The sequence below is a fragment of the Geotrypetes seraphini genome, chromosome 1 (genome assembly GCF_902459505.1).
Source record: "Geotrypetes seraphini chromosome 1, aGeoSer1.1, whole genome shotgun sequence".
NCBI lineage: Eukaryota > Metazoa > Chordata > Amphibia > Gymnophiona > Dermophiidae > Geotrypetes > Geotrypetes seraphini.
In genome coordinates, this window is record NC_047084.1 from 236,765,969 (window position 1) to 236,779,969 (window position 14,001).

At 42.1% G+C, this 14,001-nt stretch overlaps 1 protein-coding gene across 4 annotated transcripts in view; it reads right to left on the bottom strand.

Moving 5' to 3' along the window:
• Window positions 1-14,001, bottom strand: part of TBC1D19 (TBC1 domain family member 19) — a 318,950-nt gene that overhangs the window by 295,672 nt on the left and 9,277 nt on the right. For all 4 annotated transcript variants that reach the window (XM_033947994.1, XM_033948011.1, XM_033947985.1 and 1 more), the window contains exon 2: window positions 9,326-9,398. In XM_033947994.1, the coding sequence (XP_033803885.1) occupies window positions 9,326-9,398 (73 nt within the window). The remainder of the gene's footprint in view (window positions 1-9,325; window positions 9,399-14,001) is intronic.

The window sequence follows — 14,001 nt, forward strand, 5'->3', positions numbered from 1 at the left end:
GAACAGGAAATTCCCGGAAGCAGGTGAAAAATATATTCCCTTCGAAAAAACAACTTTTAGCATGTTATTGGGCGCTGGCTGAGACAGAACAAAGTATTATTAAATGGAAATGGTACATTTCCCAAAGAGCTAAAATAGGTGAGCATGGGGTAGCTATTCCTAACGGAGAGCTGGAAATCATAAAGCCAGTATATGCTCATGAATCCCCAGTAAAATGGGGAGTGGGATTTGATAATCTCACGTCAGAACAACAAAAAACGTGCTTGGTTCACAGATGGGTCTGCCAAATATGTGGGGGGAGAGCGGAAATGGAAAAGTGTGGCCTATAACCCTAAAACTGATACTACCCTGGTGATGGAGGGAAAAGGAATGAGCAGTCAATACGCTGAATTGATGGCGGTAGTCACTGCTTTAAGGAAAGAAAGAGGAGGGGAATGTCATCTTTTTACTGACTCCTGGTTGGTCGCTAATGGTCTTGCTACATGGTTAATGGGGTGGAAGTCCCATAATTGGTTAATTCATGGTAAGGAACTGTGGGGTAAAGAATTGTGGCAAGACATAGAAAAAATTGTACAGGAGACAATAGTGTCAGTATTTCATGTAGATGCACATATGCCTGTTGATTCAATGGAACGATTGTTTAATTCCCAAGCAGATGCTGCAGCTACCATTTCTGTAACAACTACTAATGAAATTCCTAAGGTGGAAGAATGGTTGGAAGGTACAGCCATTTGGGCACATCAGAAAAGTGGACATCTTGGAGAAAAAGCTACTTACAGGTGGGCTCAGGAACAAGGGATTCCTTTGACGATAGAGGTGATCAAACATGTGATCGGAAAATGTCTGGTGTGTCAACATATCAAGAACGGGAAGTACCACATAAGGTAATGGGGCACATAGGCAGGGGGCGATTTGCCAGCCCAGATTTGGCAAATGGATTTCATAGGACCGTTACCCGAAAGTCGTAAATGTAAATATATGTGTACTGCTGTAGATTATTACTAGCATTCCCTTGTGTTTCTGCGTCACAATGGAGCACTCTAAAGACTTTAGACATGATTATTCAGTATTATGGTATGCCCTTACAAATACAAACTGATAATGGATCACATTTTGCGGGAGGGCAGATAAAAGAATATGCTAAGGAAAATAATATTGAATGGGTATATCACATGCCCTATTATCCCCAGGCAGCGGGATTAATTGAACGGATGAATGGACTTTTGAAGGAGGCCCTTAAAAAACTAACTACAGATGGCAAATATGGGCAGTGGAGGGATAATGTAACCCCCAATTTGACGATTGGGAAACTGTCCATAGCTGCCATGGAATATTGGAAAATACACCTTGAAGCCAATATTCCTTACCAGGCCACGCCATTGGCTGCGGGATTAGATATGTACAGTCTGGATACATTGGTTATAAATCCCCAATCGGTAAAAGTTATTCCTACCGGAGTAGGAGTAAAAAATTCCCACAGGGCATTATGGGCAATTAGCTACCCGTTCCAGTTTTGCTAGGGGGAACGAGTAGCTCAATTGTTATTGATACCAATCTATATCGTGCCAATTAGGGAAATAACCCCCTCCTTCTCAGTTGACTGTAAGAGGGGAAGGGGGGTTTGGAGCTACAAATACCGTAAACGTAGGAGCCAAAATCTGGATTAGCAATCCTAAAGGACCTTCGGAACCAGCGGAGGTGATTGCAATCGGGAAAGATAAGGCTCTCCTTGTAATGAAACCGGGAGTGTAAAAATGGGAATATGTCCCTCAGGAGAAATGTTATTTGAGAGAGTAATAATGTTTTCTGAAACTTGCAGATATACGTGTGCCTTGGAATCCTTGGAATATGGTATGGGGTAAGAGGTGCTGCCCCCGGGCGACGTATTACAATTAAAGAAGGGGTCGTTACGTCATGGAGATGGAAGCATTCTTCAATGAATCGGAAGCAAGATAACTTCACTTGCAGTGCTAACTCCAGATGTATCATTGCAAATGTGACAATAAAAGACCGTACATGGATTACAGAAATTAAAAGCAATGAACACACTAGACCAATCGCCCAATACGTATTATATGAGGGACTAAACACTACCTTGAATATAACTGCAGAAGTGCTAGTCATGTGTTGTCAAACAGAAGAATTTATGACATGGAACAGTTCGACCCAGAGGTATTCTGTTACAAACAATTGTACTACATATAATGGAACACAAATGAATATTACTGTGAATAGGACTTATGTAGTATGTACTAATGCCACGGAAATTTATAATAGATCAATGTGGGTAGAATATGTGGTATTCATAAAAAATGATACGGCAAAGGTAGATCCGGGACAAATAAAGAGATTACCATCCACATGTGAAATGGTAGGTCAACATGCACAAAAATTTAATGTGATGCTTGAAATATAATTTCCTCCCTCTTCTCAGTGTTCATACCGAGGAAGGAGAGCATGGTATGATACGTTAATGGGGGGATATGGTACCATCACAGGTACTTTAATCACATTTGATATTGAAACATTGGCCAATAGATTACATAAGGCGGGAAGTAATATTAATGAGCAGATATGGAGGACCGTGTTTAATAAAACTATACCAAAAACCTTTTGGATACAATTTCAAGCAACATTTTGTGACTCCACATTGCAAGGGCGAATTTGTAAATTACAATCAATAATATATGAACCATGTTTATTACAAAATACTGTGAATGTGTGTGAATGGACTATATTATTGAAATAGCACCACGCGTAATATGTGAGGTGACTAATGAGCCAATAATACCAAAAATGATAGTACCCTTTGCAGGATGCTTACACAATATGTCAACACTTCTTTGGCAGAATCAAACTTATGTTTTAACACCTGATATAGGATTTAGAACAAATGTATTCTGGGGGAACAACTTTTCCGTTCCAAATTGGGATTTAAAGTTGGGAAAGTTAAAAGCTAATACTAGGATCACTTTGAATTGGTTAATTCACCCTTTAATTATACTAACCATAATAGTACTTGTTCTGTCCTTGTGGAATTGTTATGTGGTTTATGGACTATACTGTAAATCAACACGGCCCACGATGGTATCCTATGGCAGTATCATTCAATAAGGACCGAATGTGATACAAATGTGAAACGGATGGTATGAGAGAATTATTAATATTGAATGACACTGCCTTGGATCCGGGGCAGACGTTAAAAGAACAGGTACTATGAAAACAAGTCGTAATCACGAGGCAGGCTAAGAGTTTCTAGCACATACTGATTGGTAAACATTCCCCCCCCCACCCCCGGCATTCAGTTAGCTCAATCCACAAGGAGGGGATGTGTAGTCAGGATTGGTAAACATCCCCCCCGGCATTCAGTTAGCTCAATCCACAAGGAGGGGATGTGTAGTCAGACAGGTTAGGAGTTTCTAACACATACGGATTGGTAAACATCCCCCCCCCCGGCATTCAGTTAACTCAATCCACAAGGAGGGGATGGGTAGTCAGCTCATGAAGCTCAATCCACAAGGAGAGGATGGATATAAATAGTGCTTCCCCTAGAATAAGGCAGGGACGTTTCCACTGCTGACGAGCTGTGTGATGATATATTGATTAAGCCTCTTGTTCGTGGTCCCCCGACAGAGTGATGATGCAATAACCGGTAACGTATTGATTCAAACTCTGTACTTAATCAATGATTATGGCTAGAAATATTGTATTTATGTAATAAAACTTAATTTGTATACTATTTTGATCTCCTGGTATTCTTCCCAGTGAGGACAGTGACCGAAGGCCTTTTATTGCCTTTTTTTAAATAGTAATACAGGAGCTTACCTAAGATGGTCCCTGAAATGCTCACAGAGATGCTGTCAAGATTTCCTTTCCTTTTTACCGATGGTGAAGAGGAAATCAAAGATCAGGGTTTTCCTGAACAATTCTGCAAATGTTTCCTCATGTACAGGTCCAATGGTTGCCTTGGTTGAGCGCAGTTTTGGTGTGCAGAAACCAGAGGAGCTTCAGTAGAAGGAAGCACATTGGCAAAGGCATGCACATCTTCCTTGAAGGAGTCACCTTATCCCCGGAGGAGCAGAGCCCGCCGACACAACCTTGATGGATAGGGGCTATTTTGGAAGAAAAGCCGAACCAAAGAGTTCCACCCATGCACCAATGCTGCAGGGCCAGAGAGAAGCCTGCAGCTGTGTTGGAACAGAGTTGAATCAGCTGAATTGTCGGTACTCAAGATTTCCACAGAAGGTGCCAGAATGGATGTTACTCCACTACAAAGACCAAAGGTCTTTAATTTTGAGTCTATTTGGGAAGCTATTTCTACTATGTAACTTTCCTTGGGCAATCAGATATAAACATTCTCCTCCCTCCTCTCAGAAAACGTAGATATTAAAAACAGACTTTCAACTTTGGAAAATAGATCTTCTGATTAGGAGACCAGGCTGAATTCGTTGGAAGACTCAAGCTTTGACATAGGTGAAAGTGGGAGTTTACATTTAAAACAGGAGATGTTGGAGAATGCTGTCAGGTGTAATCTCAGGATTATAAATTTCCCTGAAGCATTTTCAGTTAATGCTCAGGATATGTATCAGAAATTTTGAAGATTCCAGAGGTCTCATATCCACCTCTCTCAAAAATTTACTATTTGCCTGAGAAGAAAAAGAAACAGAATCCTAACCAACAGATTTTGTCTGCAGATAGGACTTAAATTTCCTAGAAAGATCAGATACTGAGGCACTAGTTCCAGCTACCCTTTTGGTGCAATTTGCTATTGATTCTGACAGAGCAAATGGTTGCTTAAATTGTTTTTAAGCATAGAGATATTGCTTATGAAACATAAAATAAGAATACTGTATATCCAGACGTAACTAGGTTAACTCAAAAGAGAAGAAAGCAATTTTTGTTATTAGGGTCTCAGGTAGTGCAGTCGGGAGCTACTTTCTGTTGACTGATCTGTCATTGTAAAATAAAAATTGCATAAATAAATTTTTTTTTTTAAAGAAAAACCAAAATGGAGTGAAATCATTTTACAGTAGTAAGCTAGCTTATGTTACTTTACACTTCTTTTTCAGTTTCACTTGCATTAGCTTGCTTTCTCTCACAATGTTAACTTACATAGAAAACAGCACCCATGTTTGCCATCACACTAACACTTAGGGCTCCTTCTATTAAGCCGCGCTAGCGGTTTAATGTGCGCAATAGCGCGCGCTAAACCGCTGGCCGCGCTAGCCACTACCGCCTCCTCCTGAGCAGGCGATAGTTTTTGACCAGCGCAGGGGTTAATGTGTTATGAAAAGTTGCACGCGTTAACCCCGCAAGCGGGGCTTGATAAAAGGAGCCCTTAAATTTGGGAAAAGCATGGCTTACAAGAAGATTTGAATAAGATCCAAAGTACATGTGAAAGGAAAATATAACAACCTAAAAAAGAAAAGTTGGTATGTAAACCAAGAGAAAACCAGAAAAAACACCTTCTTTTGAATATCTGGGAAAGTCTAGACCAGGGGTGTCAAAGTCCTTCCTCGAGGACCGCAATCCAGTCGGGTTTTCAGGATTTCCCCAATGAATATGTATGAGATCTATTAGCATACAATGAAAGCAGTACATGCAAATAGATCTCATGCATATTCATTGGGGAAATGCTGAAAACCTGACTGGACTGCAGCCCTCGAGGAGGGACTTTGACGCCCCTGGTCTAGATGGTTGTTAAGGGGTTAATTCTATAACACAGGGGCATTTATACCCCAGTTACGTACATAAATGTTTAGAATTTAACAAAGATACAGTAGAATCCCAGTTAACCAGTATTCAACTAACTAGCACTCTCAACCGGCAAAAACCGGCACTCTCAATCAGCAAAAAAAAAAAGTCTCCCATGCTCCTCAGACAACCTCCAAAGTTATGCTCCTGACCCAACAACCCCCCTCCCTTCCTCCAGCTTCCTATGCATCTGCGGCAGCCACAAATCTCCCTCCCTCCAGTCCCCGAAGCAAAAAGCAGCCAGTCCTGACAACCCCCCCTCCCTCCCTCACTTACCCAAAGAAGCAGAGGCAGTCCTTACAACCCCCTCCCTCCCTCCGGCCCCCAAAGCAGCAGCAGCAGCTGGTGAACAGAAGCAGCACCATAAACAGGCTGCTTATGGCCAGCCTAAGCGGGCCTTCTCTCTGCAAAGCATTTGCTATCTTCCTCCTCACGTACCATGCATCACGTGGAACATGAATACTCCTCCTATAGCAACCCGCCACAAACAGTATTGTACCCTGAGGCATCCATCCCAACCATTTTTTAACAAAAACACTGTGTTTTGAGGCAGATAAACTATTTTAATTCAAATTGGAAAATTCAAGATGGCTGCCATGGAAGTGATTTTAGCACCAAAAACAGCCCAGGAACAGCAAACAAACACCGGCATTTTTAGGATTTTTCGTTTGCGAGAACCCAGGACTAACCACCAAACCTCTAAAAACATGATTTTTGAGAGCCCCCTCCCATCTGATTCAATCTCACAGGCTGTTAGCCTGTTACTCACTGTGCCATGCTGTGCTCGGATATGCAAGATGGAAGCTGCAAAAACTTACAGGGAGATCCTCTGCCTCAAGAAGCCAGGAACCTGGACTGCCAGTATCTTCTGACGACCTCTTGATTGGGAGTTTGATGAACCGCGCTCGGCATGAGGGTGTGAGTATGTGTGTGAGTGAAATGTGAGAGTGTGAGTGATTTTGATTGTGTTTGAGTGGTTATGCGAGACATTATAACTTTTTATAATTTCTTGCAAATGGGGTACAAAGGAAGTTGTTGGTGTGAGATGGGATAATATGTAATTCCCGTAATTCTTATTGTTTAAAAATCTGTATGGCATCAGCATGTGTTTTTCTGTTAGGCTTCTCAGCCATTGCAGGGTTGCAGTAGTAGTGTTAAATGGTGATTAAGGGGTGGGTGTGTTCACTCCTTTTTCATTCTTCAATTCTTCTTTTTCTCTCTCCCCTCTTCTATGGTTTTACACTTTTGAATGCTTGGGTCCTTGGTATTTGTATATGCAATATTGGGCAGTCAAGCAGAGGTGTTTAGAATAAAGGAGACGCTGAGTGGCGACACATTGATATATTGAATTTGTGCTGTTGTATTTTCAGTTTGGCAATGAACAGCAAAGGTCTCCCCTGATGAAGATCTATGTGATTGAAACACTGAAGTGCAAGTGTGTGTTGGGAAGTGGTGTAAACTCTTTCAGCGCTGAAGCTGGTGTCTACCTTCAAAGATAAATGTTGCTAATTTTTGAGATAGATATTCTTGATACTTTGTGCTCTGCTATGATATTTTTCACTGTGTCAAATTCTTGCCATTGTGAGTTATAGGATTCAGGTTGAAAATTGAGACTCAGGGTGGAATATATATGATTAGAGCTAAGATCCCAAGACGGGGATCTGAAATAACATGTTATAAGAGATCCTATGATCTGAGTATACTATACATTGTGATATACCCACCATGTTATTTGATGGTTATCTGTGGAAATAATTGCTCATAAACAAAATATTTTTGAACTGGATTGAAATTCCTTAAAATGATAAGATTTTGATATCATATTGATGCATGAGTCAAGTTCATTTTTTGAGTATGATGTATTTTGCCCTTATTTCTATACTGATTGAGTGTTTTTAGTGGGCAAGTTTTTATTCAACCCCTTCTTCTGTTCCTAGGATTAGATATTTCTATGTGACCAAAACTGCCCAATTTTGGAAACAGAATGCTGGGCTTCTGAAAGTGCTTGTTCAACTAATCATGACTGGATTGTGAAAGATTGCAAAAGGACCTTGTGAGGCTGGAAGACTGGGCATTAAAATTGCAGATGACGTTTAATATGAGCAAGTGCAAAGTGATACATGTGGGAAAGCGGAACCCAAACTATAGCTACATGATGCTGGGTTCTATTTTAGAAGTCTCTGCCCAGGAAAAGAATCTAGGTGTCATTGTTGAGGATACATTGAAATTCTCACTTCAATGTGCGGCGGTGGTGGCTAAGAAAGCAAATAGAACGTTAGGAATTAACAGGAAAGGAATGGAAAACAAAGATGAAAATGTTATAAAGCCCGTGTACCGCCCTATGGTACAGATAGATGCACCTTGAACACTGTGTTCGATTCTGGCCACCGTATCTCAAAAAAGATACAGCGTAATTAGAAAAGGTACAGAGGGCAATGAAAATGATAAAAGGGATGGGATGACTTCCCTATGAGAAAAGGCTAAAGCCACTAGGGTCTCTTCAGCTTGGAGAAGAGATGGCTTAGAGGGGATATGATAGAAGTCTTTAAAATAATGAATGAAGTGGAAAGGATTGATGTGAGTCGCTTGTTCACTCTTTCCAAAAATACTAGGACTAGGGGGCATGCGATGAAGCTACTAAGTAGTAGATTTAAGACAAACCATAGAAAATATTTCTTCACATAACGTGTAATTAAATTCTGGAATTTGTTGCAGTAGAATGCAGTGAAATCAATTAGTTTAGCGGGTTTAAAAAAGGCTTGGATGATTTCTTAAAAAAGAAGTCCACAGGCCTTTATTGAGATGGGCTTGAGGAAATCCACTGCTTATTCCTAAGATAAGCAGCATAAAATCTGCTTTACTACTTGGGATATAGCTAGGTACTTGAGACTTGGGTTGGCCACTGTTGGAAACAGGATACTGAACTTGATGGACCTTTCGTCTGTCCCAGTATGGCAATTCTTATGTTCTAACTATTGCAGACAATGGACTTCTAGGGAACCTTATACAAGCATATTTATTTCATTTAGCTTATTAATTTGCTTCCTTTTATTTTTTTTCCTTTTGCTAGATTTTTATTTTGCACAAATCTACTTAAATCAATTTCAGTCCAGAGTGGCTACTCTTAACAGTAGACTGGCAGCCTCCTCCCAACAGTGGCGGACAAGCAGCAGCACCAGGACCTCCTTTTAAAGCAGGGGTGTCCAACCTGTGGCCCGAGGGCCGCATGCGGCCCCGTGAAGTATTTTGTGCGGCCACGGTTGAGGGCGATGCAGTGTTTTCCTCTGCTGCCCCCGGGTGTTTACCGTCTTACCGGCTCCCTCCTCTGTCTTGCTGCAGCGTTTGCGCAGCCCCAGGAACATTTTTTTGGGCCAATGCAGCCCAGGGAAGCCAAAAGGCACCCCTGTTTTAAAGCTTCCTTTTAAATCTGGATAAAATATCCTTTGTCAAACTTAGCCATAATCCCTCTACAATCCTATAGATTTCTGAATTGCTTGGAAGGGAGCCTTAAAATTACAACTAACATCATGCAACAATGTAACGTAAAACTATTAAAGAAATCCATACTCACCAGATATTTTCAAGAACTCCTTAATGTCTTCTTTTAACGATTCAAGTTTAATTTCTGATCTGTGCAGACTAATCTGAAGCAAAAATAAAGAAAAAAAACTATTCAGTCCATTGTTTTTATACACATTACTCTGAAAACGAAGCTACTTACCAGGAAGCATATATTCTCCAAGAATAGTAGGATACATATCCTCATATATGGGTGATGTCATGCAATAGGGCCCTGCGCAAGAAAAGTTCTCCAGCTCTACTTAAACTTTTGAGAGCATTCTACCGCACATTTGTGTGCCTTACCACCTGCCGTTGTCACACAGGACCTTACCTGTCAAGTCTCTAGCTAACAGAACTCAAGGGGAGAATATGTATCCTCCTAAGAAAAACATCTGCTAAAAGGTAAGTAACTTTGTTTTCTGCAAAAATAAGAATAGAAACAGAGAAAAATGAAGGCAGATAAAGACCAGATAAAGACCAGACCTATCTAGTCAGCTTAACCATGCCAGATAGGAAAAACTGGATATTCCTCCCAATAGTCTCCAAATCATGGCGCACACTTGAAATAGCAAACTTGGATGGCAAAAGATGCTGCTTTCAAACCTGATGCCATGGCCTCAAAGAGCTTCTTATGAACAAAATCCAGTCTGCAATTCCAGACATCTTTAATACCATACTGCCTTTCCTGGGAAGGGAGGTATTCTTTGTAACCTGTGCCACCAGTGCATCCACTTTTTGGAGAACAAGTTGGTTAAATTCCACATCCATCGGATAGAGATTTGCCATGGCTGTGGCCATCCAAAGGGGCCCCTCTGGGACCTCCTGATGGTCTGTGAGCACTTTGGTAATGTCTTAATGAGAGGGAAAACAAGTGGTTTGTGCCTTTTTGCTGCTCATCAGCAAGCACTGTGTAGCAGAGAACTGCGGAGTATCTATATTTAATTCTTGGAGGGATTCCGTGATCATCTACAAAACGTTGAAGGCTTAGATAGCCTGCACACAGGTCCTCCCCGAGATCAGGGGCTTCCATCAGATCTAGCCCCCACAGAGATGAAGCAGCATTTCCTGCTACAGAGGACCCTGACTGGAAGAGTAAAAGCATTGAAACAGAGCCCATTTCATCCCAATCTTCCTCAGACTGAACGTCCCCAACTTGCACATGGCACTGTTGCTGGTGGGGGAACCACTGGAGCCAAAGTGCCATGATCCCCGAGGGTTCCATGCAGCCCTAGTTAATCATGTAAACTTCAAACATCATATTGATGAATTCAGGGGGAAACACCTAATTAGGATAACAAGAACATAATAATTGCCGCTGCTGGGTCAGACCAGCAGTCCATCGTGCCCAGCGGTCCGCTCACACGTCAGCCCCTAGGTCAAAGACCAGTGCCCTAACTGAGACTAGCCTTACCTGCGTACATTCCGGTTTAGCAGGAACTTGTCTAACTTTGTCTTGAATCCCTGGAGGGTGTTTTCCCCTATAACAGCCTCAGGTAGAGCACTCCAGCTTTCCACCACTCTCTGGGTGAAGATCTTTCTTACGTTTGTATGGAATCTATCCCCTTTTAACTTTAGAGAGTGTCCTCTCGTTCTCTCTACATTGGAGAGAGTGAACAACCTGTCTTTATCTACTAAGTCTATTCCCTTCATTATCTTGAATGTTTTGATCATGTCCCCTCTCAATCTCCTCTTTTCAAGGGAGAAGAGGCCCAGTTTCTCTAATCTCTCACTGTATGGCAACTCCTTAAGCCCCTTAACCATTTTAGTCGCTCTTCTCTGGACCCTTTCAAGTAGTACCATGTCCTTCTTCATGTAAGGCGACCAGTGCTGGACGCAGTATTCCAGGTGAGGGCGTACCATGGCCCGGTACAACAGCATGATAATCTTCTCCAATCTATTCGTGATCCCCTTCTTAATCATTCCTAGCATTCTGTTCGCCCTTTTCACCACCACCGCACATTGCGTGGACAGCTTCATCGACTTGTCGACCTTTACTCCCAAGTCTCTTTCCTGGGAGATCTCTCCAAGTACCGCACCGGACATCCTATAGGCATGTATAAGATTTTTCTTACCGACATGCATCACTTTACACTTATCCATGTTAAACCTCACTAGCCATGTTTATACCACGTTGCAGGTCTTTGCAATCCCCCTGCGTCTTCACTACTCTGAATAACTTTGTATCATCTGCAAATTTAATCACCTCACTCGTCATACCAATTTCCAGATCATTTATAAATATGTTGAAGAGCATAGGTCCAAGCACCGAACCCTGCGGCACTCCACTCGTGATGTTTTTCCAGTCTGAGTATTGTCCATTCACCCTCACTCTCTGTTTCCTACCTGCCAGCCAGTTTTTAATCCACGTGAGTATTTCAGCCTCGATTCCATGGCTTGCAATTTTCCGAAGTAGTCATTCATGCGGAACCTTGTCGAACGCCTTCTGAAAAGCCAAATATACAATGTTGACCGGGCCACCCTTATCTATCTGCCTCTTTACTCCCTCGAAGAACTGCAGCAAGTTCGTCAAGCAAGATCTTCCTTTGCTGAAGCCGTACTGGCTGGTCCCCATCAGACCATGTCTGTCAAGGTGATCATTGATGCGGTCCTTTATTAGCGCTTCTACCATCTGTCCCGGTACCGAGGTCGGCGTAACATTCGCCAAGTTCCAGTCTTCCGGAATCCTTCCCGATTTGATCGACAGATTGGCTATTAGTTGAAGCAGTTCAGCTATAGCCCCTTTCAGTTCCTTGATTACCCTTGGATGGATGCCATCTGGTCCCGGGGATTTATCGTTTTTAAGCCTATCAATCTGCCTGCATACCTCTTCTAGACTGACTGTCAACCCAGTCAGTTTCTCATCTTCGTTTCCTGCATATAGCCTGTCAGCTTCCAGTATGTTGTGTATAGCCTCTTCGGTAAATACAGACGCAAAAAATGTGTCTTCCTTTAGCACTTCCTTTATTCCATGGTCATCTAGTGGCCCCACCACTTCCTTCGCGAGTCGTTTCCCCTTGATATATCGAAAGAACGGCTTGAAGTTTTTCGCTTCCTTGGCTATTTTTTCCTCATAGTCTCTTTTGGCTCCTCTTACCGCCTTATGGCACCTGCTTTGATGCTGTTTGTGCTTTTTCCAGTTTTCGTCCATTTTTGACCTTTTCCATTCCTTAAATGAAGTCTTCTTGTCTCTGATCGCTTCCTTCACCGCTACAGTGACGCTCACAAACTCCTTTCTGAGAATTTTGCAGCCGAATCATTGCTATGCTTCGCCGAAGATGCACTTTTTCTTGGCCCTCGTACTATCTGGGTTCCAAGACACACCCCTTCCCCCCCTCTCCCGAAAGACTAGGGAAGAGTAAGCCACTGGCTCTCGCCCTTCCCTCAAGTACCGCATGGCACTTAGAATACGGACAATCATCAGTTAGCCATCCATCACAAATTTAGTATGAATCCAAGGTATCCTGGTCTGAAGAGTCTATCACACCTGTTTTAAAGCAAATTTGATGTGTTTTGAGGCGGATAGAGACTTTTATTTTAAAATCAGGATATCCAAGATGGCCACCACAGCAGTGATTTTAGCATCAAAACGGCCTAGGGAGTTAGGGAATAAAAAATAGCAACAGCCTAGGGAATAAAAAATAGCAACTTTAGGATTTCAGAGGTGGGGGAAACTAGATTTATTTATTCAATTTTCTATACTGCTCTCCCAGGGGAGCTCAGAATGGTTTGGAGTGTGTGGCGCAGTGGTTGGAGCTACAGCCTCAGCACCCTGGAGTTGTGGGTTCAAACCCCGCGCTGCTCCTTGTGACCCTAGGCAAGTCACTCAGTCCTCCATAGCCCCAGGTATGTTAGATAGATTGTGAGCCCACCGGGACAGAGAGGGAAAAATGCTTGAGTACCTGATTGTAAAAACCGCTTAGATAACCTTGATAGGCGGTATATAAAATCCTAATAAACTTGAAACTTGAACATGAATTTATTCAGGTACTGAAACATTTTTCCCTGTCTGCCCCGGCAGGCTACCAGTCTATCTCAGTGATTCTTAACATTTTCAGAGTCACGGACCCCTTTAAGCTACGGACCCCCTTCCCCAGAAATATTCACATAAACCCAACTTTGCATGCAATGAATATAATATACTTTACTTATCGTGATTTTATTGTCTCATACATGACATATACAAAGTATTATCAAATTTTAAAGTAAACAATCTATTAAAAAACACTCCTTTTATGCAAAAAGTAATGGTCACTTATTATAATTATGAAATACAATCCTCTTGTGCAAATTACAACAGATCTACTACTACAATATCTTCTCTCTTGTTATCTGCGAGAAAAATCAACAGTACCAGGCTGTATAGTGAATATAAATGTTAATTTTTATCTGACCCCCACGGACCCCCTGAAACCCATCTATGAACCCTAGATTAAGAACCCCTGGTCTACCTGGGGCAATGGGGGATAAAGTGACTTGACAGGGAGCTGCATGGGTTTAAACCCACAACCTCAGGGTGCTGAGGCTGTAGCTTTAACCACTGCAGTCCAAAAGAAGAAGCAGAGAGGGCCTGGTTTGAAAACTCTCTGCTTCCTCTTTAAGACTCCTTTGGATTTGTGTAGAGTGGACTTTTCTCTGTTTATCTGGTGTTTTAATCACTGCACCATACTCTCCTCAGAACCCCCCCCC